The following is a 27,830-nucleotide window of genomic DNA, read 5'->3' on the forward strand; positions in this document are numbered from 1 at the left end:
TTCTTCTGGCTCTGCTCCCTGCCTCACATGACTGAGCTCTTCCAATTCCTCTTCCCAGTATAGCCCTGCCTGCGTCTAAAATTAGAGCTCCCACCACATGACAGAATGTGGCAGGAGCAGTTGGAGCTTTGCCCTTCAGCTAACTACACAGTCTCTCCCAGTCTTCAGCGCATAAACCAATGATCAGGTCATAGCCAGCCCTGCGGTGGTGTTACCTGCTGCGCTCTGAAATGTATTCTTCCAATACTGTACTGTGCTGCTGGTCGAGTGTGGAGAATGCATTTATCCAGAGACTGAGGTGCAAGGTGGCATCACTTCTCAAAGGGATACACAAAGCATCTCACACCTACAATTTGTATACAGCAGATGAGCAAGCCCACATGTAAAGCGTGCGGTGTATCTGGCTCTCAAGGTATCTCTCAGTTTAGGAACACTAGTGTAAACACGACACCACAATGCGCATATGAAGTTGTGTAGTTCTCATTGACACCCGAGATGTGAGGAGATGACTGCCTGTCTTCATTTATTAGTACTAGTGCCTTCTCTAAGCAATCACTGATCGCAAGTACAGACTTCTTCCCGGAACGTTTTCAACAGGGACAAAATAACGAATGCGAGCAGAGAACAACAGGCTTCAGTTATGACTGGATGTAGAATAAAGCACACTGTTTGTGTAGAATTAAAACCCGGTGTCCTTTGAATTGCCGCAGCAGGGTTACCCATAGCTGAAGAAACACATGAATGTCGTATTGCAACAATTCGTGTCTCTGCTGAACAAGAGTCAGGTCTCTAGACCAGAATCCCGCGCGCGGCGGCGGCTTGTTCTTCCACTCGTGTAATTAAGACGCTGACGTGGGTCTGGTGGGAGGCGCTTTGTATATTTGCTCGCCTCCACAGTCTCAATCGGCCTTTTGTGCGACCGGAGTGTAACCGTTTAGCTGCAACGTCGAGTCTGTAAACTGAATTTATCATGGCAGGGTACCTGAAGGTCCTTAACGCAATCAAATCAGCTGCCGTTATTTCGGCTAAAAACCCGGCTGTGCTTGCGCCTGCCGCTTGCCAGCAATTACAACAGCAGCGGAACTGTAAGTGAAATACTTCAAAATTCAAAATGTTGGGAATGGTGTTAACTATTTTTAGCAATATCAAATCACTGGGCAGATTAATTAATATAAGTGATTATGTAGCTGATAATAATATTCATCAGAGGATTTTGAATACATGTTTTCATCCAGATATTTGTGTGTCAATATTGTTCTTTATTATTAATCAAGCGCTGTTTTCATTTTAATGGTGATATGCCGGTGATAGGTGAAGAACAAGCAGTGACTGCACAGCCAGGACATAGCGACTGTATTTATTTGTTTTGATGTAGGTTTTCGTCACAACCGATCGATTTGTTTGAATTTGATCTAGTCGTAGTAAAAAAAAAAAAAACGGCTGCTATCTCCTACTAGCGGCGGACGGGGTTTTGTCTAGGGAAAGTTATTTTTTTTGCCGGTTTAACGCTTCAAAGTTGACATTCAGGATCGACACGATTGCGAAACCAGCTTGTGATATCGAAACCAAGGCATGCTACTCTGAAATTGCTCTCTGAATACAGCTGATCTTGAATGAACTCGATGCACTCACAGTTCGAGCTGGCAACCATTTTGCTCACAGAGCCGGTACGATGACACCTCACCTCACCGCTCCCTCAAAAAAAAAAAGTTAACTTGTTGCATTAAGAGTTTGCAACATTAAAATACAGCGCATGTTTGTGTTTTAAACTTGGTTGGGAAATGGGAAAACGCTAGCGTTTATGTGAAATATTGAAACTTTTCTTTCTGGAGCGGATTTCTTAGCGGTGGTATGCCCCGATCGGAATTCTTTACATCTAAATCAGAGGCATTCTGCTCCGCTTCTCGCACTTCTGCAGCGATAGGGTTATTTGATGTGTTCACTGTGTACTCGTGTCTACCATCGACAAAACAACCCTCGCAAAATAACAAATACCATATGTGAATGTGATATTGAGCATGCATTTACAATGTAACGAATATATAATCATGCACTATAGTAAATATTTCATAGCTAAAAAAGATTATAATACCAGTTCTAAGCGGCGGTGCTTCTCTGCCCTTGACATTTCTACAAGCTGGAGGGCTGCTGTGGAATGATGACCGGCGAGGCCCGGCAAAGCGCACCTTTTTCTTTGCTCCTTACAGGCGTTCATTTTGGAGGTCCCCTCTGTACTGTGTCATTCCAGTACCACTCAGACAGGGCTGTGAAGGTCACACATCGCTCGGGCTGATATTACGTTGTTCCCATGGACGGCAGTGGCATTGCTTGTGTGTTCCTGCTGCAGCTGTGATATGTGCGTACATTAGTGCGAAATTAACACAATACCGGTGCGGTTCTGTGTTACTACGTTAATACTGCATGTGTTTGAAACGTGTTTCAAACAGCCCTGTCTTCTTTTGTTTGAATGATGCATTGAAAATCTGTTTTCTGTGGCCATGGAAATGCACATTAAACATGTATTTGATTTAATCGGGTTTAAAAGCATTCTTACAGGTCTTTAATAGTAGTCAAGGTCAAAACAACCAAGTCCCCTTAAAAAAATAATATATATATATATATATATATATATATATATATATATATATAATATAATTGGTGTGTGTTACTGTTGTGGCAGTTAGAATATTTCCCCATGTGGAGATGCTGGTGTTGAGTTGCATTCAGTAGCTGGCCCTGTGCTCTTAGTAAGTAAATAGGTCAGGTGAAGGACATGCTGTGTAGTTTTGTGTGCTTCAGTGAACTCTCCTCAGACGCTGTTGTTCATGCAGTACCCATGTATCCCAGCTTGTTTATATGCAACTGCATTACAAGTATTAAATCACAGTGTTTTATCAGTAACCTGGAAAGTGGGTCTGACCTTCAGTAACAGTGCCCTGGTTACAGCCGGTTTGAATGAAGCTGATTTCCACAGCTGAGCTTCAGCTTCAGCAGGCCTACAGTAGTTCATGGGCCTGTCTGAGAGCCACCGAAAGGATAGGCTATATCCTGTACTTTATCATGCGCTCCTAAGATCTCTAAATCTGAAACAGTATAGACACAAGCAATACAGGCCATGCAAATACTGCACACTCCGCTTGTGAAATTTCAAAGAGGCAATTAAAAAAAACTGGCAGCCGGTCAAAAAAGGTTAACCGCTTCTTATTACAGTCACAAGGTGACCTGCAGTCACCAGAACTTTCAGTTTTATGAGCAGTAACTACTGTAACAGACGTAAATGTCACAGGAGCTCTTTTAAAGATAGGTGGGTGATTACATTTAAACCACCTTGAATCATGATTCTGGGTTTAAAGTTGCCATAATAACTTCAGAAACAAACTGAAACCAGAAATGAAAATGAGAAACGGACTGTGGTTGTGGCTTTTTGCTTTGCAGGTATTCCCAGTACTGTAGTTCTGGGCTGTGCTGCTCCAGTATGGAGTTCATCACACCCCCACCCATAGTTCTTTTTGAGCTTCTGAATTTCAGCTAAATTCACTGCTGAAGTCAGATCCCTTGGGGTGCGCTCGCCAGCCTTGAAAGTGATCTAGAACAAAACAGATACTTAATTTGCATACTGTATCGCTGTCTATGCTGCCACAAAACTGTGTGCTTTGTGTGTGGTTATATACAAATGCCTTATTCTGCTTGAATTTAGCATCCCATGTGTCTCCAGTAGAAGGGTTTACTGTATTTTGCACACAGTGTGTAAATGTGCTGACCTTATTAATGCAGATGGTTGGTTTGTGTTCTATAATGTACAAAGAACTGTAGATTTCCACACCCAGCTTCCCTGAAGAAATTGGTACAGTAGCCTGTCGGGGAGGAATGTCCAGGATACACTGGCAATTTAAACACCCCTGTGTGTGTGTGTTTGTAAACAATGTATACCTGTATTAAATGTACAGTACATAATGGTAGCGTGGGATTGCAGTCTTGCCCTTGAAAATGACATCTCTGTATTTTGTTCTATTTATTATTGTTAATCTGTTTGTTTCTCAGATGCTGACAAACGCATTAAAGTCTCCAGCCCTGTGGTGGAGATGGACGGTGATGAGATGACCCGCATCATCTGGGAATTCATCAAGGAGAAGGTGAGCTCTTAGGTGTGTAGGGGTGAATGGTGAGCCTGTGCGTTAGGGGAGCTCTCTGCTCTTAGATGTGTAGGGGTGAATGGTGAGCCTGTGCATTAGGGGAGCTCTCTGCTCTTAGATGTGTAGGGGTGAATGGTGAGCCTGTGCGTTAGGGGAGCTCTCTGCTCTTAGATGTGTAGGGGTGAATGTGAGTCTGTGCATTAGGGGAGTTCTCTGCTCTACTGCTGAACAGCCAATCAGACTGCATCCACGCTCTTGCACGCTCCAGACATGGAGTCTCCCTGCTGTGTCCGGTCTGATCGAGCCCAACCTCAGGGACGTTTCATAGTGGGGTATTTCTGGTTTAATAATAAAGGTCCCATGTTTGGTATTATGTTCAATGTCCCGTGCTTATCATCAGGACTGATATGAACAGAAATGTTGTAGAGGCTGTGCAGTCCAGTGAGATGGTGACGAGTCTTCACTTGTCTGAGTTCAAGTGTTAACAGAAGGGCAGGAAGGAGTGCTTACCCAGGGAGTGCACGTACAATGAGCAGACACTGTTGCTGAATACAGGGTGTTTCTCTGCAGTCGAGAGCAGTGTAACACATTGCCAGGCTGTTCAGGAGGTCTGTTGCACTTTGTACAGCTACTTTTAGATCTTTTTAGAATTTTATTTTTTTTACTTAATTACATAAAGATGATGTGTCCATTTAACTAGTTCAGGGAATATGTTTGGAAGGATAAACTTTAGTATTCCACTGCATAAGCAAAAATAGTTATTTTTAGTTTTATGATGCCAAGATAAAAGTGAATCTCCCCAATCAACATGGAACAAGGACAACTGGTAGGCAACTGAAGTCTGGTGGATAAATGCCCTGATGACCTCGGGCATGTCTCAGCATTGTAAAACCAGCTCCCTTGCCTTGTGCTAATTGCATTGTTACAAAGGAGGTTTGACAGGAGTTGTTATGAGTTGTAGTCTCGAGAAGGCTGGCTGTTCACCTGGTGAGTGTGCTGCGGATAGCTCTACCCTGTCCATTTAGAGTCTTATCTGGAGTGCAGTGAAATGTAATGCCAGCCCGTGTGTGTGTGTGTGTGTGTGTGTTGCGGAGCATTCCTGTGTTTTGTTATCTTTCTTGCTGGGGGGGGTGGGGAGGATTGTTAGTTGCCAAGAGACTGATGCTAAGAAGTCAAACAATGCATGTGTTGTTTTTTTTTTTTTAATAGTTGTGAGTCTTTATTATGGATGTAAACTGCCTGGCGGCTTGATTTTGAAACTTGACTCTTTCTTGCATCCAGCTGATTCTCTCTAACGTGGCTGTGGACCTGAAGTATTACGATCTGGGGCTTCCGTACCGGGACCAGACTAATGATCAAGTCACCATCGACTCTGCACTGGCCACTCAGAAGTACAATGTTGCTGTTAAATGTGCCACCATCACTCCCGATGAAGCCAGGGTGGAAGGTAAGCCTGCCTCATGTCTGTTTCATCCATCCATCTGCATGCATGAACAATGCAGGTTTTTTTCTGTTGCAGTGTGTTGTTAAAACCTGGAATATCTTTTCCATTTAGAGTTCAAACTGAAGAAAATGTGGAAAAGCCCGAATGGAACAATCAGGAACATCCTGGGTGGGACAGTCTTCCGCGAGCCAATCATCTGCAAGAACATTCCCCGCCTCGTTACTGGCTGGACACAAGCCATCACCATCGGCAGACACGCCTTCGGAGATCAGGTGGGCTGTCTGGAACGGAACTTGCTGAATGTGCCATTAAAAACAACAATTTGTGCCCACATTTCCCCATTCAAATTTGATCAGATGTTGCATGAACACCACTACTAGTTTCCAGGAAAAATAAACCTTGAGTTTTATGGTGTTCACATTGCATATTGCATATCCCTAATGGATGCTGCTACCAGGATAGTCACAAACTTCTCCTGCCACGTGAAATCAAATCTGCAAGAAAACACGGAGACCCATTTTTCCCGTGTCTGCAACCCAGATTTGTCATGCTGTTCATGCAGAATGTTTGACGGGACTTAAGATTTCTCAGTTTGTTTATTTGACATGTCTTTCTGTTCTAGTACAAAGCGACAGACTTCGTGGTGGACAAGCCTGGCAAATTCAACATGGTGTTCACCCCCCGTGACGGGAGCAAGGCTCAGGAGTGGGAGGTGTTTGACTTCCCTGGCGGAGGCTGTGGGATGGGCATGTACAACACAGACGAGGTGAGACTGGAGGCAGGGTAGCACCCCATCACTTCCAAACAAGAGCTGCTAGGATGCTAAGTGAAGCAGACAGACGTTTGCCTTCTTCAGTGTACTGAACGTTTGTTTGTTTGACTCAATTTCTTATGTGTTCTACCTTGGTTAGATAATGGGTCTGGGTTCAGAAGCTAGCAGAGTCTGTTTTTTATTTTATTTTTATACTCCACAATGTCACATGTATTTTTAATTTCAGTTTTTATCAGATTTTTTTTTTTTTTTTTTTAATGAATAGTAATTAAATAAACAACTATTCCTCTGACTCTGTGCTTGCTGTCTGTCCCTAGTCCATCACTGGGTTTGCTCACAGCTGCTTCCAGTATGCCATTCAGAAGAAGTGGCCCCTCTACATGAGCACCAAGAACACCATCCTGAAAGCCTACGACGGGCGCTTCAAGGACATCTTCCAGGACATCTTCGAAAAGTAAGAGCCTCAAACTGCAAGCGCTGCGGTTTCAAACCAGCCTGTTAGTGCAACACAGCAGTGGCCTGATGTGACCTCCGTTCCCTCCCGCAGGCACTACAAGCCCCAGTTTGACGAGCTGAAGATCTGGTACGAGCACCGTCTCATTGATGACATGGTGGCTCAGGTGCTCAAGTCCTCTGGTGCCTTTGTCTGGGCCTGTAAGAACTATGATGGGGACGTGCAGTCAGACATCCTGGCTCAAGGTATGGCTGCAGGCAGGGTGCCTTGTTTAAGGGGTTCATTTATTTATTCAGATATATAATGTATGTATGTGTGTGTGTGTGTGTGTGTGTGTGTATATATATATATATATATATATATATATATATATATATATATATATATATATAATTTATAAAATGTATTTTTTTAATCATCCTCTCCCCCCTTCAGGGTTCGGCTCCCTGGGTCTCATGACCTCTGTCCTAGTCTGTCCCGATGGCAAGACCATCGAAGCCGAGGCAGCCCACGGCACAGTGACCCGCCACTTCAGAGAGCACCAGAAGGTGAGAGAGACCCTCTGCAGCAGCCCTGCAGGAGAGAGCAAGAGGCAAAGAATCTCTGGAAGGACTGCTTCCCAAATCAATAGAGACAATGACCAGTTCTTGCACCCCGCCCCCTCAACATTTCAGGAATGTGACTCGGATAGGAGACTTTAAACCAGTTCATTGTTCTTGGGGTGCTTGCTGTACAGTAGTTGGACTTCTGATATATTAGTGTTTTACCAGGGAAACCTCAGATATTTCATCTTTTTTTTTTCAGTTATCAAAGATGTCATGTAGTCTGGTGCTCCAAGTGGAACCGGGTCAGTTATAGCCCAGTTAATTTAGTGCGCGCCTTTTAAATGATTACATTTCTGTATATCTGATCCCTGGTCTGAAGGGGTGAATGTAGGTGTTTGCTCATGTAATACCATTATAGCTACACTACTCAAATACACACTGTCCAAAGCCATTAAATTGTGGTATGATTTGAGGTTGATCATGACCATGCTTTTATATAGGATTTGGAAATGTTTTTATGAATGCAGTGGCATGGCCATGGTGCTACATTGAGGTAGTCTGCATGTATTAAACACTGTGATCTACTGGCCCAAACTTTCACTGCAGGTGGCCTGTGGAGTCAAAAAAAGTTTTGTATTACAAGCGGATTAAACCTACTGCTTGTTCTTATAATTGACACACAATAAACTAGATACATTTTGTAAACATGGACAATTTACACAGTGGTTTGCTAATAACCCATCCACACTACCTAAATGTGTGATCCACACTTTGATTGTCGTTTACTACATTCACAATCCTGTGTTTCAGAAATTGGTGTGTGTGTGTGAATCACTTTTTGTTCTGTACTTGGTCTGAAATATTGCATGCTTTCATTTCAGGGCAATCCAACTAGTACCAATCCCATTGCCAGTATTTTTGCCTGGACCAGGGGCTTGGAACACCGTGGCAAACTCGATGGCAACGCGGATCTGATCAGGTAGCTGTTTGTCCCGAAGGAGCTGCTGTTTGCAGTGTCCATGTGCTTGTTCCCTGATCTCTGGTGTGAATAAACTGGATGCGTGTCTCCCTCACAGTCTTTTCTTTCGTTGTAGATGGCTCTAGCTCTGCCCGCGACTCTTCCTCCTTTAGACTCTTTTGTCGTGTGCTTGAAGTGCTGCTTCTGTGTGCTTTTTGCTTGTTTGTATATTCAGGGGCCTGTCGCCTTGTTGGACACTTGGAAAAAGACCAGGCAGACCAGATCCCTCAACAGCTTATGTTTAAACTAGGTTTTATCGGTTGGGTGAGTATAGATGACTGCAGCAAACCATGTGGCAAATGTACAGTTGTGTTCATGTTTTCTTTCTTTTAATAAAAGGTTTTCCCAGCTGCTGGAGAAAGTGTGTGTTGAAACTGTTGAGAGTGGAGTAATGACCAAGGACCTTGCAGGCTGTATCCATGGCCTTAGCAAGTAAGTGTCTGTTTCTCTTGCATTGCGCTGCAGTGTCCCTTTGTAACATGGTAATGGGGAGGTGCTCTCGGGACACATGCCATGAGAACGAGGCTTGCAAGTGCAATGATATTCTTTCTTTTAACTGGTTCTGTAATGGAGTGGGGGCTGCCTACATTCAGATTAAAACAGTGGTAACTAAATTACATCACTCCTAGTTGAAATAACCTTCACTACACTGTGTTCCTAACTGTTAAATACATATCTTTTTCTTTCCCCTGCACAGTTGCAAATTGAACGAGCACTATGTGAACACTACCGACTTCCTAGATGCTATTAAGAACAACCTTGACAAAACCCTGGGCAAGAAGTGAACTCCGTAACAAGGCCAGGCTGGAAATGAAGTTACGTCTTTTTATTATTTTTTTTACCTCATTTTTAACTTGAAGGTCGTGATAAGCACCTGCGTCTTGTCTGAAGGGAAAATGTAGTACTTTTGAATATAGACGTGTAGGTACTTGCTGTCAGTGAGTGTACCATCACAGGGTAAATCGTCTTGCTGGTTCTCCTCCAAGTCCCTGTTTTGTAATGTGAATTACACCTCGAACACTGTAATATAAATGACTGAATTTGATTAACTCTCATTTTCAAGCAATAAAAACCATTATAAAACCTCCACTTTAGTCACTTCATTGCTACTTAAAGGTGTGATTTTTCTCTTATTCGTTTTCTGTTCTGTATACAGGGTTTTAAAGTCGGCACATTCTGAGGATGGCCTCCTTGTCTTTTTTGTTGAGTTGATTTTTAAACTAGCGACAGACCCCATTAAGGCTATAAGCTAGGCAGTCATCAGCACTTCAACGTTATGAGTCACCATTTCTGTAATGCTTTAGGTATCCCAATCCAGAACAATGGCACAATGCCAGTTCAGGGTTTGAAAGCAAACTCCTGGACAGTGAAACTGGAAACTCTCTTCAATGCAACTTTAGCTGCTCAGTACAGACAGCAAAAGGTAGTAGTCTGTTTTCTGCAAGCTTAAGTAACTCTTCAAATTATTGGGGTGGAAACTGGAAGAGATTTGCCTGCCTGAGTTTCCTACAAGCTCTACCTCAATTTTGCTTGAGTTTGGAAGTTCCTGAGGCCCGTTATCAAAGCCCAATGCCAAGTTACAAACGCTGTGACTGGGTAACACATGTTTACACAGAATATCAGACAGTATTTTTAAAGGTAAATAAATTTATTATTTACAATATTCTTGTCAGGTACACAACATTTTACATGTACAGTATATTAACACCAATGCAACAGAAATGAAAAACGGGTCAGATCCTTTCAAAAGGTTTTATTTGTGTCTTAACTGTGAAGGTTAGGAAATGCAATATCTTCACTATTGTCTGTGTGCCAGTGCACTGTTACTCCAGTTTAGTTAACAGCAACTCAACCTCTATCAGCTTCTGGAGAGAGTGCCCAACACGGGGCAAATTAGTGTCCTTGTGTCTCCAGTGTATGTGTTATTGGCATGCTCTTTAGAAAACTCAAGTATTATAAACTATACAGAGATGAGAGGGAGGGCTAAAGGCTTTTAAATGCTTCAGTGTGGTAGTGACAGATATTGAAAGATTTCCATGGGAATCTGATCCCTACTTGTATCCTTGTTAATGCCTAAAAGTAATATCAAACTTATTTACATGTTAATAATACTGCCAAGCAGTGTACTGCAGCTCTACACAATACCATAGCACAACATTCAGCAAGCTCCTCCAATGTGAAGTGTCTCCTGGTGGCATGGCAGTCCCTACTCGACCACACTCCATTGATAATACAGTATCTCACTGTTAACACCAACATACAGCAGGAGTTTGCACAGATACTGGTCCTAGTTGGTGCACTAAGTTGCAATACTGTACATAAGTAGCTACAGTAGCTTTGCTATTTTACAACAACTCTAGGCATCATCCTAGTTTATACTGCAGTCAGATGCAATATTTTGGGGTCAGCATCAAAGTCAAGCTTTCATACAGTTTTGCTCATTAATTGTCATACCATCTTGCTCTTTCACTGATGGGAAAACAAGGATCTGCGAGAATGTGGTAGTACATTGCATCAAGAGGCTATGTTCTAGATAATGGAATAATAGTCAGCGTCTGCACTGCTTGGCTGCAAGTCTTTCTTTTGGTAGTAGTCAAATTCTTTGGTCCACGGTGACCAGATGAATGAAGGGAACACACAAAGGCCCTGAGATTGAACAGAACTAATAGAAGTACAATATAGATTAGTGTACTTGAACACATGAATAAGCACTAATACAATCACTAAACTGCTTGTACTTCAATCCATACAAGCAGGAATCATTTTAATGGGCAAAAGATTTTGATTGAAATTATATATATATATATATATATATATATATATATATATATAAAAAAAAAATTGTTAACACAACATAACATTTGCTCATATGTTTCAGCTCTGACGAATCTTCTATGTTCAGCTTATTGAAAAACGTCTATTGGTATCTTTGCAAAACAGGTATGTAACAATGCATTGTCAAATGTAGGACCATGCTCTATAAACCAGTGTTAATATGTGAAGAAGAAAAAAAAAAAGCTGTTCCTCTGTAAGACACCCTAACGAACTGTACATTTCCAGAAAACTAGTAGAAAGTATCATTCTTTAGAACACTTTTATTGTAATCATTCAAATTGTACTCAGATGAAGTGTTCAATTCAAGTAATTTACAATCAAACAAACAAAAAAAAAAGCTTTCCCTTTTGTTGCAGAAGCTTTTAAAAACAAATAATAAAAAAAAAACTTCACTTTGGAGACGTCTCCAATTCAAACCTTGGCATTCAGGGAATACAAAGGGTTTCTGGAGACAATCCATATTCACTAACGTTCCACCAAACTGGCCAAGTGAAGGCAGCAACAGCATGTTATCTTTCAGCCTCCACCACTAACCCATAGTAGCATATTTTTATTGGCACCACAGTGTCAATAAACAAACCCTAGAAGCCCAGGGCTGATTCCTGCTTGAGGTTTGACTGGATTCATAAAATCGCACTACGATTTCACAGTGAAGCATCAACAGCAGTGACTCAGAATTGAAGGTTGCCATCTAGTGGACTGATAAAACAATCATAATAACAGTGAACCTGACAACTGTCTCTCTGTGCAGGAAACAATCTGTCTAAAGAGTATTACCTTCTCAAGCTGCACTGATGCTGTTCCCATTATGCAGCAGCCAATGTAAACCCCTCAACCCTGCCTTGGACAATGTAGGGTATTAGCTGGGGATCCACTCCCATATCCTACCTTTGGGAATGAGAGTATCGTGACCCACAGTTGGGGGGTTATTTTGCCTCCTAGATTACACATCACTGTAGGAATTTCTAGGGTTATACAGTTTCTAGTAGTACTGGTTTGTAAATCATTATTTTCTCTGACCCTGGCTGTTACTTATCAGCAAGACTTTTTTTCCCACAAGTTCTATTTATACTACAGTCAACAAATAATAGTTCAGACCATTTGCAAGCATGTTTGCAAATGTTTTTATTTTTTCTTTCCAGAGGTCCCCCCCAAGGGACGGCTAGACAGTGCCAGGACTTTTCTGCAGGAATATTAAACGGTCACTGATTTCACTGGGCACCCACTGAACTGGGGTGAGAAACAGTTTGTCTTTTTGACCTGATTTCAGTACAATCTAATGGTACCTGGAGGCAGAACAGCTGCATTGTTAAGCACATATCTCACCGCAGGCACTTCTTGGAAGTTCAGTAGGGTTCTGTGAAGGGGCCGTCAACAGCCAACCAATCAAGTGCCCCCGAGCACCGTCAGGCTCTTTGAACCTTCCATCTCCATCACTGTAGTGAACACTGCATCGCAGCCTTCAAGCCATGGGGTATCTGTCGGTCTCCTTCTCAAAGTCATAGTACCCCATTTCTTTCATGGCCTCCTCAGACAGTTTGGAAATGTCTTGTGTGTTGTCAGGGTTTTCGGATTCAGTGTAATCATAGGAATTATCTTCCTCATAGTCTTCCTGACCCTCCATGTCAGGGTTTTCAGAGCTGTTCATGTCCAGAATGTCTAGAAGGTAAAACAAATAAATAAATAAACACAGACGTTAACTCTCAGACAGCTGGGATTTTAAACATTTAATAACATTAAAAGAGGCCATACACAGATTTTCTTTGTGAGGAAAGCACAACTTCATTATAGTTGTGTCACCTTTGAGTTCATTTTAATACTATGTCTCTGCAAGTGACACATCATTATCCCCATGCTGCAGTGGATACTAATCTGATTGCTCAATAATAATGACCTTGCCCATCCAGAGAGATGTCCACGATGCCATGCTTGACCTTCATGTGTCGGCTCAGGTTGCCTTTCAGGTTGAATTTACTGGAGCAGTACGGGCACTTGAAAGGCTTGCTGCCTGCATGGAGGTGCATGTGGCCCAGGAGGTTGTACATTCGGTTAAAGGACTTTCCACAGACCTATACAAATATATATACACACATATTGTTAGGCTATCAACAACAACAACAATAATAATAATAGGTTAGTCTATTTAAGGGATCTTGGCTCGGCTAGTTTTTCTAGCTAAAATGATAACTCCTAACATCAGTAAAGTTAAAATAATTAATAAATAAATAGATTTTCAGATGCCTTAAATCCCTATCCCTAGCTAGTTTTCCAGGATTCCTTTCACTCTGAACATACCTGGCTAGCATGTGTCGTAGTAACACAGCTCATAAAGGTCATACAGGAGTCAGTGCTAGGGTACAAACCCTTTCTTGTAGCTCACTGACATGGTGTGTTCTCTGCTTGTACTGCGCCAGGTTGTTATAGTGCTGTACCTCAGGAGCCTTACCTTGCATTTGAAAGGTTTGACAGGTAAGTGGACAATCATGTGTGTCTTGAGCGTCTGTTTCTGAATAAAGGTTTTAAAGCAGATGTGGCACTGGTAGGGCCGCACGCTGGCGTGAATTAGCATGTGCCTCTTCAGGTTGGCCGACAGCGTGAACTCTCGTGAGCACACGTCACATTTGAATTCTTTTACACCCTAGAACAACAAAGCACAAATGTTCCGATGTCTTAAAGGTAAAAAGCAGGTTAATTGCACCACACAGAAAGAGAAGCACTGTATCATGGTTAGTGTACATTAAAACAAGACAATTCCTTTACTACTGGACTGAAGTCTAACAAATCAGCACAATACACTAATGTACTGCATGTGTTCAGGGTTACATTCTAGACTTAGAATGCAGAACAATAGTGCTGCAGCCAGGGCTCTGGATGGTGCTGCAGTCGCCCTGGAATATCCATAGCTGCGGCTCCATCGTGTGTGAGAGTGCTGAATCTGCAATGGCAATTATTTTAACAAGACACAAGGGGGAGCAAGCTTAGTCAACAGCAATGGAATGGACTACATTAAAAACGAAAGGGGAAGCTTCCCACGACCCAAATCCTGTTTAGCAAAAAAACTACACAGTGTTGTTCTTTTGTCTCCCGTTTGTTTAGAGATCCCAGTAGTTTTATAGTTCTTTTTTTTAAAGTTGTATGTAGAACTTAAAGCAAATAAAATAAATGCAAAGCTTTCTTTTGACATTCCCAGTAGATTCATGATAATTATGAAACCAATCAGATCCACACTCCCCTCCAAGTTTCCATGAGGCCTACAGATCCTCCCCCACGCAGCGTCTTTATTAACTGATCAAGTGGGAACGGCTGGGCCCCTCAGTCAGTTTAATATGCAAGCCAGCTAGTCACCCAGGGGGGCAGTCAATCACGCCATTGCAGGACAGTGACCCCCAGCTGTGGAGTATCAAACCCGCTAACAAACTGCATTCTGATACAGATGCCAGCCCAGCCAGCCGTGCAGGCACACAGGCTACTGACCATACAATGCAAGAGGAGGATTTAAACTGTGTCAAGAGAATCTCTAAATATGACATGAGAGATATCAGTAAGTAAGTAAGTAGGTGGTCTCCAGCATCCCAGGAGACCAGAAGGAGGAAGTGTTACAACAACACAGGCAGTAATCATTTACCAGCATTTTTAATAAAGCCATTTTTTACCACTATTAAGTCTGGTGGCAAGATATCATTAGCTATGATTAAATACTAAACCCAAGGCCATATTTATAAAATGCAGAGCGCATTTCTAGCAGTAGGTTTTAGTAACTATATATTTTTTTAAGCTCCTAAACTTATTTAAAAAGTAGACCATTTCAGTTTTATCTCCACTACATGGAAGATGCAGCCTTGGAAGCAGCCTCACCTTGTGTGTGAGCGCGTGCTGTTTCAGGTGGTGGATCTGGGAGAACTCCATGCCGCACTCGCTGCAGACGAACGGCCGGATGTTCTGGTGCTTCATCAGGTGGTTCTGCAGCTGGCTGCGGTAGTGGAAGGACTTGCTGCACTCTGAGCACTCGTAGGAGGTGGGGCCCTGGTGCGTTGCCAGGTGCCTCTTGAGCTGGCTCAGCGCGGGGAAGTCCAGCCCACATTCCACGCACACGTGGCAGTGCCCATTCTCGTGTTTCGTCTCGTGGGCTTTCAGCTCGCTGGGGTAAGCGAAGCCGCGCCCGCAGAAGCAGCAGCTGTAGGGCTTGATGTCCGTGTGCTGCAGCATGTGCCTCTTGAGGTGGCTGGTCTGAGTGAAGGCCTTTTTGCAGACGTCGCACTTGTGCGGCCGGGTGCCCTGGTGGGTGAGGAGGTGCGTCTGCAGGTGGCTGGGCTGCTTGAAGAGCTTGCCACAGTGCGGGCACTCGTGGGGCTTGATGCCGCTGTGGCCCAGGATGTGCGTGACCAGGTTGTACTTGGAGGTGTAAGACTTGTCACACATGCGGCACTTCCAGCGCTTCAGCCCTTCACCCATGTCGACGCAGTAGGACTCGTCGATCTGCACGTTGATGTCCAGCCGGTCAATCTGCACCCGCCGGTTGTGCTGAGCGTTTCCCTCGCTGTCCGTCTGTTCCTGCCAGCTCATGTTCTGGCTGTTCTCATCAAACTCACCCTCCGGCCCAGCCGCCTCCCCGGACTCGTACCCCACTTCACTGGGCTCGAAGTACTGGCTCAAGACAGGGCTGTCCTGGCTCTCTTCGCTGGGTTCAGAGTGGTCCTTATTCTCCTCCTCCTCCTCCTCCTCCTCAAGTCTGGTTTTCCCGTCCTTGCAGCTGGGACAGCAGTTCCCGTTCTGCTTGTGCTTGTGACGTGTTACAGGAGTGACTAGGTGTGGAGGATTGCTTTTGAAGCAGCACAGGTCGATCATTTTCATCCCGTCCCCAGTGCCAGGGCTGGCTGGTTTCTGGTTGCAGTCTGTTTTAGCGCAGCCCTCTCCTTTGACCTTCAGGGCCTCCTCCGAGTCCAGACCTTCAGACCCCGAGGACTCCTCCCGCTTTCTTTTCCCTTTCCCTTTCGGGCCGGGTTTCCTCCTCTCCTCTGCGTTCGGGCCCTCCCCATCCTCTGGCTCTGGAAGGTAGTCTCCATTGGCCCCGATGAGCTGGTCAGTAAAACCGTATTCCAGTTCCTCCGGCTGTGGAGGAGGGGACTCTTTGGGTTCTCCGGTGTAGAAGCCATTGGGGGCTATGGTGGCTCCAAACACTTCGTTCTGAGAAATCAAGCCTAAAACAGCTGCCTGCGCCAGGGAAAGCACGACCACTGGGTCTGTCTGAGTTCCACTATTGATCAACTGTTCCATGACTTCAGTGTAACATCTAGTCAGCCTACCGTCTTCCTCCTTCAAGCAAAAAGAAAAAAAAAAAAAGAAAAAAAAGTTAGGCTCACAATAAGATAGATTTGCAACTCTCAATTCAAAAGGCGTTCACTCCACACTAACTAATTCAAGCCCCCCTCATTATATGAAATTGGGTTTGATATCCCAAATGTTCTTGTGGCTGTATTACTGCTACATTCTAAATATCAAATGGTTTTCTCAGCAGCAGTAACCCAGAGACTCTGAGTATCGAGTCTTTCTTACTGAGAACAGAAAACACATTTGTTTAGCACTGTAGGACAGGGCTGACACTAGACTTCCTTCCTGCACACTAAAAATGAAAATACAATCCCACTCCAACCAGGAAGCCAATTTCCTTAAGAAATCCAGATGCCATCCTGTTAATTTAATAATGCAGCCAAGACTCATGTAAACAGCCACAACCAATAATGAACTTATTCAAATACGTTTAAAATGATATGACACGTCAATGTTAACTGCACAAGAAGCATGGGAAAGCAAAGCTCAATATGTGGAGTTCTGCCTCCCTGCAGCGACTGAGCGCCCAACAGGAAATCTGTCAATAAAATACAGAACGCAACAGTCTTTAATGCCTTTAATGTGCCCTTGAGCTGATGTAAAATGCTTAACACGGCCACACATGGTGAAGGCTTAAACCTAGCGTGATGCCCCGAGCATCATTGCAATGCTGAAACACAAAAACAGAACCCTGACAAAAACCTCAACCTGCTTCCTGTTTGGTCAACCATAGACAGAATATAGACTACTCTGTGACTCGTTTGAATTGTTGTTCCTGAAAGCGGTAATACTGCAGTTGCCTGGATTTCTGAACATGCTGCAGTAGAACTGTGTATTCCATTAGGTTCTGCTCCTTTAAAAAGTAGATGTGATACATCCTTCTCCATCTAATAATACCGTACAAGAGTCTGCCCCTTACCACTGGATGTCCTTATTGTGAAATTCTATGATGCTGTAAGACCCCATCAACACAAATGGATAGAAATTAGTTCCTAATGATTTGTTTTTGGAAGAAGGAAGGTGGTCCCAGTGCTTTATAATTAGGGAGGGCTGTATGTGCTTCCACACATACTGTACTAGGCAAGTTTGAAGCTACCATTTTACTCAGTGGGGGAGGAGGCTCCCTCACTGTACATTGTGCAGCTAGCTCTCTGTACTACTGCCACTTAAAATATTCTGCCAAAGCAGAACAGAAAGTAAAGATAAAGAAATGAGAATTGAGAATCATTTAGCAAAACAATACAACATATCTAATGTAAGCATGCCAGAAGAAACGGGTGTATTAGAGGGGTGCAGTAAGAGAGACTTATCAGGTAAAAAGGAGAGCGAGAGAGAGAGAGAGCACAGAGGAAAAGGGAGAGAAAAAAATAAGAAAAGGGAGGGTAGAAAAGAGTGAGAGGGGGAGGAGGGAGAGAGAGAGAAGAAGATAACGTAAGAAAGAGGGGGAGAGAAAGAAAAGAGGAGGCTGGGAGATTGTGTGAAAGAAGGGAGGGCAAGAGAGGGGGAAGGGAGAGATGGAAAGAAAAGAGAGACAGCGAAGAAGAAAGGGAGAGAGAGAGAGAGAGAGAGAGAGAGAGAGAGGAATGGTGGGGGAGGGAGAAAAGGAAAGAGAGGGGGAAGGGATAGGGACAGAGTTAGAATGAGAGAGAAGGCGAGAACAAAAACAAGGGAGTGAGGGAGCGAGCAACTGACAGTAAATGAAAAAAATGAACCCTTAACTCCCAACCATTTCAAGACTAAATATAATGTGAGATTAAGACTTAGCAAAGCAAAGTACAGCTTCAGCCAAAAGTTGCATCACCCCATAACATCTAACAAATTTATACAAATAGAGTCGAATGAAACCTGCTGAATAATGTTACGTTTTACCATTTTGAATTACATACCGCTTTGTAGTTTTCCATATACTTGAAAAATGTGGCATTTCAAAATCTAACATGAAATACCGTACTACTATTATAGCTTCCGGTAGACTTTTGCAATATAATAAAAAGTTTCTAAATTATGGTGATTCTCATATATATATATATCACACACATTTTTATGTCTCAATCCTAAAATCCTAGGTGATGCAAAACATTTGGCCATAGCTGTAAAAATAATATAATCAGAAAGTACAGAGTAAATGTGGACATACAGCTGAGGATAAAATGGGTGGGGTGAGGGAGACAGCAGAGAGAATGAAGAAACAAAAGACAGAGATGAAAGGAGAAGAAAAGTAGAGAAGAAACCACAAGGGGTATGGATCATATAACACAACACACTGTACTGTGAGAAAAACAAAACAACAAAACATAAACACTGGCACTGTTCCACCGCAGACATTAACACCTGTTCATTCCAAATCTTAAGTGGAGCACAGATAGAGAGGGTGACGGAGTGGAATTTGGGAAACTAACCCCCCTGGTGTCAAGACAAAAATAGGTGTAAAGACTTCAGATCTCTCTCTCTCTCTCTCACCTTCTTACCTCTTTTTGATCCTTTTGTTTCCCAGACACGGACTCAGGTAAAGCCCACCTAGTCCTACCATAATACAAGTGAATGGGGAGAAGAAACCAAGAGCCCCTTAACCCTACAGGGGTGTACAGCAGGGTTAAGAGACGTCCCCGGAGTGAAAGAAAACATCTGGAAAACTAAGAGCTGCACAACAATGACAGGCGCCAGGGAACTCTTACGCAGATTAAAGGAGATTCTTTATTTCATGACTTATTCACCTTTAAAAAAAAAAGAGAAGCGAGAAGGAAACTAAAATGAAATGAAACCTGAAGGGGTACATGACTCATATCAAAAAGAGTTACTTCTCTTGGGAACTCCCAGACTTGAAGCTGCCGGTGTACTAGTACAGGTAGCCCAACTACAGCTCGAGTACTCCTAGCACGTGAACAACGAGATCTTACATTCCTGGATGTAGAACAGCAGAAACAGTCTACCCAAAAACCTTCAGGAAAATACGAACTTTTACAATCAGCTGAAGCGCTATAAGACCAGAAAAAAACAGCTGTTTCAGCAAGTGCATGCAAGATTATTACACTCATTTTAACTGACGTGTTTGCGTTTAGTGTTACCTTAACAAAAAACGTCATCTATTATTAGCTGATCTTTCACACAAGCTATCTGCAGTCAGTATTCTTTACAGCCACACACGTAATGAGCATTCAAGAAAACATGAGACAATTCGATTAACTGAACTGGGAAAGGGCATTTTAGGAATATATAAATCCATGAAACAGCCTAGAAATGTGGAGAGATTTTTATTAAGATTTGAATTGGGCCAACAGCCACAATTTTCCACCTGATGGGGAGAAAAGCAGTACTAGTAAAATATAATTAGAAAAGACACGCAAAGAGAGAGAGATGGTGGTGCAAGCAAGCCCCCCCAGGATGCATGCCTGCTCAGTACAGAGTCCCTGTGTTTACAGTAATAATTTTACATTCTGGGGATTTGGATTTGCTTACGGGCAGTGCTGAATAGAAATGAGGTTGTCTGAAGAACACTTCTGGGGTTACAAATCATTCTCTTTATTATCTGTGTGCGCTCTACCACATTTTTTACATGTTCATACTAAAGATGAGCTGGGAAAGACTGTACAAATACTGTTGTGGAGACTTAGGTTGCACTGTACTGTTATTGTCTATATGCAATCCAAAGTCAAACTAATTTATTAGGCTCCATTTGCCCAGTCTAGGATTATTGAACAAAGCAACATTAATGAGTACCACTGATGGACAGCCGAAGACACTGCACTGACCTTGGCTTTGCACACGCAAATGGTCATGGGCTATCCTGAGTAAAAAAGTCTTCAAACAGTAAAACTGCAGAACAGTTCCTTCATAGTTTGAGTTTGCCTCTAGGAAAACCAGCTACAGTAGGGGAACTAATTAAGCCAAAAAACACAGGAATGCTTGATAAATAAGAAACTCCACAGCTTGAATTAAGACGTCACACAGTACATGACAAATTGAACTTCTTACTTTATACGGTATGCAAGACAGAAACAATTGTGTTGGACAGATCGAAAGTAGAGGGACCAGAATGCAGTGAGATATTGTAGTTATAATTGTGTTTATAGCAATCAGAAAATCAATGTGATGACTATATGCAGAATTCACAATCAAAAGCTGTACTGTAAACCACATAACAATGTGAGAGAGAGAGAGAGAGAGAGAGATCTACTCGAGTAACCATCACTGCACAAAGGGATTCAGAAATCCCAATGCGAGTGAATACCAGCAGATAAAGATGAAAAAGGTGCAGCCAACAATGGGGTGGGGAACAGAAAAAATTGAATTAAAAGGAGAGAAGGAAAACATGAAACCTCTGGAGATTTGACCAAGACAAAAAAAAAAAAAAAAAAAAAATCCAAAACCACAACTCAATTAAATGTGAGTGGGGAAAAATTCTCTCAGTAAAACGCCACTGTTGCACAATTACATCAATCCTTTGTAACCCTTCTGAGCATGACTGTCACTACTGCAGTAGGTAAGCCAAGCATTCTGTCACGCTGGCGATATTTAATACCATGACTTGTTTGGTACCAGGTCGAAATCGGTATGCAACATTTCTCTCAGTTCTAAACCTGTCTATGATGGAGAGTGTAGTCTACAGCAGTATTTAGCATCTTTTGCTTTTTCTCAAATATACCCTCTCCACAGGATATAGACTATCTGCTACCAACTCTTTCTAACTACAGTAGCTGAACTAATAACCACCTATAGTACCTAAAGGCAGCAGGGGTGGACATCAGCAATGGGAAAGACTGTATTTCTACTTCTACCTTTAATCACTTCTTTAGATTCTTTAAAACTGGAATCCTTTGTCTCTGGTGGTACCTTCTTCCCGTTTCCATGGAAACTCATCTCTCTGCTCTGTATACAGCATCTCCCCTCTCCGCTTCTCTCTCTCTCTCTCTCCTTTCTCTTATCTTCCTCATCTCTTTCATCTCTGCCTCTCTCTCTTCCTTTCTCCTACACTCTCCTCAATTCCAGCTTTTATCTCTCCTCTTATCTGTCTTTCACCATTCTCCCCCTTCAGTCCAGGATATTGTTCTCTCTCTCTCTGTAAAAGTTTCATCTGAAGAATGGCTGCTGCACTGAACCCCAGACACTCGGACAAACTTGGAAACATGTGTGCTCTCTACTGAGACATACAGTAAACAAAATGAGGCCTACTCAACCCAAAACCGACCATTTTCAATGCATTCATTTTCCCTTCCACTGGTTTCCCTGCTGAATCACGTTTATAAATGTTGATCTGCATTAGGTGTTACCCTACTGATACTCTCCTTTGTATTCTACTAGCTGAAGGGTAGTACAGTATAGACTGTGCAGACGCAATAGTCACAGTAGAGGAAGCCCTTTTTCCTTTCAACATGCCCTGTGAAGCCTTTGAACCTGGGCTCATGATGCACCTGTGCTGTGGCCTTTCCATCTAGTGGCAGTCGTGCTATGCATTGGTCCAGCCTTGCACCAGCAGCATGTGTAATACACTCCTTCAGCACTTAGTAGCTTTACAGAAAGACTACCCCATGAGAACTGATTCAACACTTATATTCTGAAAAATAAACACAAAACAGGCAAAGATATACATATGTATTTTTTGAAGAACACTGTTTTGAGTGGAATATCTCTCCTGAATTACTGGTCTGCAGACTAGAAGGGTATTTATCTTTCCTAGACCAGTACATACTGTAGGTCTGCAGTGTTAAAACAGAAAAGTGTTTGTTATAGTGTAAGTGCTACATAAAATAATATCACCTTCCAGCATGCATTCCAGGACTGGGCAGTCTGAGAAGCCCCAAAATAATCTTTTACAACATCACCAGCAGTATTTTTCTAAAACCCAAGGTCAAAACGTAGATCTCGTACAGCAATTCCAGGCATAGATTTATAAATGCTGATGGGAAAAGCCTCCAGAATCGCTGGATCAGGATTGTACTGTACATGGATCAATCAAGCATTTTTCAGTGTGCTGAGTGCTGAGATGGAAATACAGTCTCCTGTTTGATTTCTTTCCAGATCTGTGCTGTTTTCTGGACAAGAGGACCAAGGGGTGGGGGGAGGTCTCTCCACAAGAGAGATGAACCTCATTCACAAGCCTGAAGCCGGGGCTTTCTGTAGCATATCTGCAAGGTGCCTTTAGGCCTTTATGAACACAGTTTTTTTTAAGAGTTCTGAAAAATACACTTTAAATGGGAATCTGGGCAAATAGATATATGTAAAAAAAGTCAAATGGGGCCGCACTTAAAGGACTGGAGCAGGGCAAAAATATGACTGTTTTGATTATAATGAGGAGAGTGCGCAAAGGAGGTAAACAACTTCACGTTCAATATTTTGGTTTCTGTAATCGAGTGGGGGAATAAGAAGTATTTTTCTGCTGCAGCTGTGATTGAAACTAACCCCTCCCCCCACATCTCTTAAAATACCAGAACTATTCAGAAAAGAGAAGAAAGAGGAACTGAATAGGGGAGGAGAAGAAAATGGAGTCCCAAAGAAAAACAATAAAAGGAACATAGCAGTGAAAAGCAGGCAGAAAGAAAGAAAGAAAGAAAGAAAGAAAGAAAGAAAGAAAGAAAGGCTTTGAAAAGAAAGAATTGAAAACACTAGTGAATACCGTGCCAATGAAAGAGACCTGTGCTAAACGGGAGCACAAGCATAAAATAACCTCCATTTCATTGAAAATACAACTAAATATTTTTTTTTTTTTAAAAAGCATCAATGCTCTGTATTTTTGATTACTTATTTTTTGCTTCCATTGAGGCCTTTTCTGTTACCTATTTTAATTACAGCAATGTAAGAATAAGGTGTGTTTGCATAATTACCAGTTGTGGTTCACCTTTCAAAGCTAGCTAGTGCAAATGGACCTTGACTTACACCTTCAGCGATGATCAGAAGCTTCTTAAAATGAACCCCAAGTTCAGACTCTACAGTTAGCCTGTTTATTACCAGGATAGTGTGCATTGCAGATCATTACGTATATTTCTAGAGAGAATGAATCTCATGCTGCCTGTAATAAAACAACCCCTTCACCAGATGCACTTCTCTGTTTTAATAATACAGTACCACTATGAGTTATTGGAAAAGGTGAATATCATTAAACTGAATGCTGTTCATTAAGATAAGCAGTGCAGTACATGTGGAGCTGACCCGTATGGTACTTCTGCACTGGCCAGCCTGCAATGAGTTTTTACTCAACACAATGCAGCATCCTTCTCATCTCCTTTACACAACAGCCAGTAATTAACCCTGACTGGGCTGGTCTCCACGAGGCTGGGAAAGCTCACTACACTCAACTCATTCCACGCACACTTTGATTTTTAACATGTATTCAATTACGTTTCCTTTTGATGATCCTTGGTAATAGGTTTATGGGTGGAATGACACACTTTGGTGTTGACTGCCAGCAGAATGTAACATTCCCCCCCACACCCTGTAGTACAATGTGGTACGCTGGTCCTTATACAACCAATCATAACCCCCCCTACAGAGATGACATCCTAGGACAAGGAAACGCTGGTCCCCCGGCAAGGACTCTTAAAGCTTCTCAGAACAAATGTATTACAGTACAAATTTGTGATAAGGCATTCCTGGGCTGTCAAATCAGAAATCCCCAAACACTCAAACCTATCTTCCTTGTTTGGGTCAACAAAGTTCATGGTGATGTCACTGCAGGAGCAGCAGAGTTAGGAACCAGCTACAGCTACACTGCACCTCTGAAGTTCAGCATTCAAATACTTTTTAAAAAACTATTCCATGAAGTAAAAACACTAAAGAGTAAACATACAGCAATCCTGCTCCTTTGAGCTATCAAGTAAAGCATGCTTGATTACCGGTGGTACCATTTATACCGTAGTTTTAATACAGAAAACAAGATTCAAGAGCTCAATAACTGTTCACCCTTTGACCCTTGACACTTAGTACAAGTTCAACAGAAATTTGGAAACGAAAGTCGTACAGCACTTAGGGTGGTTATTTATATTAGTATCACGCAACGTTTAGTTCTCGGTGACTTATGTGGACAATGTATTTTAACCACAAACAAATTACACAAACTTTGTACATGAACTTCAGTTGGAAACAAACTTTTTTTTTGTCAACAGAAGTTATCATGGCTTCGTTTGTGGATAAAACACAGCGGTACGAAGCAAGCGACATGCCAGTACGGCGTACAGTACAGTCGGCTACATCCAGCTTGCATTCGTTTCTGTTCTTCTTTCTCCTTCTCTCCATTTTTCCCTCAGACGCCATCTGTTTGTGGCATGAGGGAATGTGGAAATGAAAGAAAAGACGACATGTTTGCTGTGTAAGTACTGACCTAGTTCGTCTTTTTATAGAAAGATATACGCGACAAATAGCCACAAAACACAAAAAAACAACCACGAAATCGTATAGACGACAGTCCCAAAAACACACAAGAGCAACTGAAATCAAAGGCGATTAAAAACAGAAGCATATTCCTTTAAAATAAAACTGAGCAGGCTCAGTTTTTTTTTTAACGTTTTGCTGGATTTCTCATTTATATCAAACCCATAAATAATAACCGTGCGGATATTGAACTCACCTGGTCCCGTGGGAGTATGTTTCTTTTGACTCTTCAGTTTCGTGATATACATACACCCGTTTAGCGAAGCGGACGCTCTCTTTCTGCCTGTGTGTATTGCAGGAAGGAAGAAGGGAATGAGATAGAGGGTGACGTGAATGAATAAACAGCTCCTCCTCATCGCCAGCAGAGAGAAGAGAAGAGAAAACACACATAGGGGATTTTAATCTCCTTTGTTTTTCGCTTCCTATAAAAGTGTTTCGCCTTTTTTCATTCAGCTAAGACGGGGTGCCTCGTACTGAGCAGGCGAAGGAGGAGGGGGGTCGCCCCACAGTAAAATCCCCTGACAGTTTTCATAACATTGCACCACCGTGTAAACTTGTACCCTTCCCCGGCCGAGGGGTACGTTTTACATTGTACCCCCTCTATGTATGAGGCTTATTGTTCTCATATAACTAACCACACACTGTTATAAACAAAATATTATAAAAGGTACATGCACCACTTTAAACATATATTAGGCCTATAGATTGGGATTACTGAACTGAAACTATCAAGGGCACGTGTGTTGTATGGAAGTAGGTATGCACGCATGCATGCATGTATGTATGTATACACGTTTCAATATCAACACGATAAGTGTAAATGTAGTACCAGAAAAGTTATAAAACAATTTGAATCTACTGTATAGTCTGTGCCGCTTTCAACGTTAGTTTTGGGGCAGCCCTTGACCTGTGCTTAAACTCCCAATATTGTAAATCTTACACAGCTACGGGAATTAAATTATTCTGTAATCCCCCAAATACTCTGTTGAGATTCCCTCACCGTATACCACTGACGTGCACAAACCAGCAGCACTTCATCGCCGCTAACTCGCAAGACTCCGACCACTCACGCCTCAGGACACAGAGAATTATTTTTTCATCGTCTCTCTGTACCCAGGAAATATTATAGAGGTCAGCTAAATTATAAAAGGCAACACGTCACATAAGGCTGTTGTAATTTAGCTGACTGCTATGAAAACGTGTCTCATGACACCTGAGTCCCACATACAAAGACCTCTAGATTAAATTCCTGATGTATCACCTGACACACCATTTTATTACGCGTTTTTTTTCCTTTTTGGGGGGGGGGGGGGGGGGGGGGGGGGTTGTAGGCAACCCTGTTGATTTATTTAATATCACAATACTACATATTTAATAGTTAAAGATTGACTATTTCCGTGTGTTATTTACATGCTAATCCTTACCAGCGTGGAGCTGATATTACTAATCAAACTGTAAATAAATAAATACATAAATAAATAAATAAACAGAGGATTCATTCTTTATTGATCAAGAAACTCACTATAAAAAAACCTTTCGGCCCTTCATCACACAAATGTGAATGTGTTTTGTAGTCAATTTGGTGAAAAATTTGCCTATGTGCAATTTTGATACCCAATACTATATAATACTGTGTGCCATAGAGAACTAATAATAATAATAATAGTAATAATTGAATACGCGACATTAACCAGTCTGCTCAAACATGCTGCTGCTTCTATAATATCCTTTATAATTCTCTCTCCGGTCACCATTGGGTTATACCATTCTCTCTCCCCCCCTCTTTCTAACGCTCATATTAAAGCAGCAGGAAGAGACGCGTTGGGTTTGCACACCCCCCCCCCCATCTCATTGAAATAAGAGGCGGTCCTCGTGATTGGATGCGCTCCTTGTCGCGTGGGCCACGCCTCCGCGCGCTGCAGCTCTTTAAATTAACGGCACATTCTCCTCTTCGGAGTCTGACCGGCGTCGCTGAGAGGAGACGGGAGCGTTGAAAATATTAACATGTATGTCAGTGACATACAGCATACAGTACAACTGACTCCCACAGTACCCCCCAGGTTCTCAACGTGTGCTAGATAATATCCTAACACAATTTAATCAAATTCGAACAACAGTTTCTCTGTATATGTACAGTAAATGTGTAAATGTGAAATAAGGCCGAGCACGGGGCTTCATCCTCCAGTACACACCAGTCGCCGTGCGACATGCACCCACAGCGGATGAAAAAAACAAAACAAACGCAAAAAAAAAAACCTTTGGGGACCAATTTTCAGGGTCGACACAAAAACGCCCAATCAGCCATTCCATCCGTCAACCGATCTGGAATGAACCGCCCTGATACCTCTTACCAGAAATCAACACAGCGTCACACAATACATATTGATCAAGTTATCACACACTATTACTCCGATATCATAAATAATGATTAACTAGAATTACACTTTATCAAGCGTCGAGGCAGAACGTCGAAAAGTCCCGTCGCATACAATATTTTCATCGTTTGAGGTAGTTTCTTACCTAATAAAATGAAAAAAGAAAAAGGCGTCCATTGAATTGGCCATCAAACTTCATCAGTGAGAACCAGGCATTCGAATTAGACACCTGGAAATAAAGTTTTATAACTGTTTACAATCTCGGGGGGAAAATAAATGTAACATCTATTTGTAACATAACGAGCCCAGAGTTTCGAGAGAAATGAGCGGAATCGCGTGAGAACCATAGCCGTGAGCTCCCTCTCGTGGTGGGAGTGGCACCCTACACATATTTATCATTTTACTTTTAACCACAAGGGATCCGACTATCTGAATGACGTTCCAGTGATCATCATTAATTCTTTAGATTTGACTTGTGTTAAATGTTTGGTCCAGTCAAAGTTTTTTTTTAAAGAGTCCACATCGTGTTATAACAATTTCACTGTGAATATGTATATACAGTAAT

The 27,830-nt window shown here is 42.3% G+C and overlaps 2 protein-coding genes across 5 annotated transcripts; one reads left to right on the forward strand and one right to left on the reverse strand.

Moving 5' to 3' along the window:
• Positions 1–893: 893 nt before the first annotated feature.
• On the forward strand, positions 894–9,453 carry LOC131699164 (isocitrate dehydrogenase [NADP], mitochondrial). The gene is made up of 11 exons (XM_058995527.1): positions 894–1,085; positions 4,042–4,133; positions 5,415–5,580; positions 5,689–5,849; positions 6,200–6,343; positions 6,667–6,803; positions 6,897–7,048; positions 7,239–7,351; positions 8,230–8,327; positions 8,706–8,798; positions 9,064–9,453. Exons 1-11 carry the CDS (start codon positions 971–973, stop codon positions 9,149–9,151), a joined length of 1,359 nt encoding a protein of 452 aa, XP_058851510.1. The 5' UTR covers positions 894–970; the 3' UTR covers positions 9,152–9,453.
• A 542-nt stretch (positions 9,454–9,995) lies between these two features.
• On the reverse strand, positions 9,996–27,606 carry LOC131699163 (zinc finger protein 710-like). 4 transcript variants are annotated; one of them, XM_058995523.1, is made up of 6 exons: positions 27,411–27,606; positions 25,087–25,173; positions 15,057–16,514; positions 13,648–13,839; positions 13,096–13,270; positions 9,996–12,860 (listed from the first exon to the last, which is right to left on the reverse strand). In XM_058995523.1, exons 3-6 carry the CDS (start codon positions 16,473–16,475, stop codon positions 12,664–12,666), a joined length of 1,983 nt encoding a protein of 660 aa, XP_058851506.1. In that variant the 5' UTR covers positions 16,476–16,514; positions 25,087–25,173; positions 27,411–27,606; the 3' UTR covers positions 9,996–12,663. The 4 variants fall into 4 exon arrangements, with proteins under 4 accessions (XP_058851506.1, XP_058851508.1, XP_058851509.1 ...); XM_058995525.1 differs by lacking the exon at positions 27,411–27,606 and adding an exon at positions 25,891–25,998; XM_058995526.1 differs by lacking the exon at positions 25,087–25,173.
• Between the last annotated feature and the right edge of the window lie 224 nt (positions 27,607–27,830).

This window comes from Acipenser ruthenus, chromosome 21 (assembly GCF_902713425.1).
Source record: "Acipenser ruthenus chromosome 21, fAciRut3.2 maternal haplotype, whole genome shotgun sequence".
NCBI classification, from domain to species: Eukaryota; Metazoa; Chordata; class Actinopteri; order Acipenseriformes; family Acipenseridae; genus Acipenser; species Acipenser ruthenus.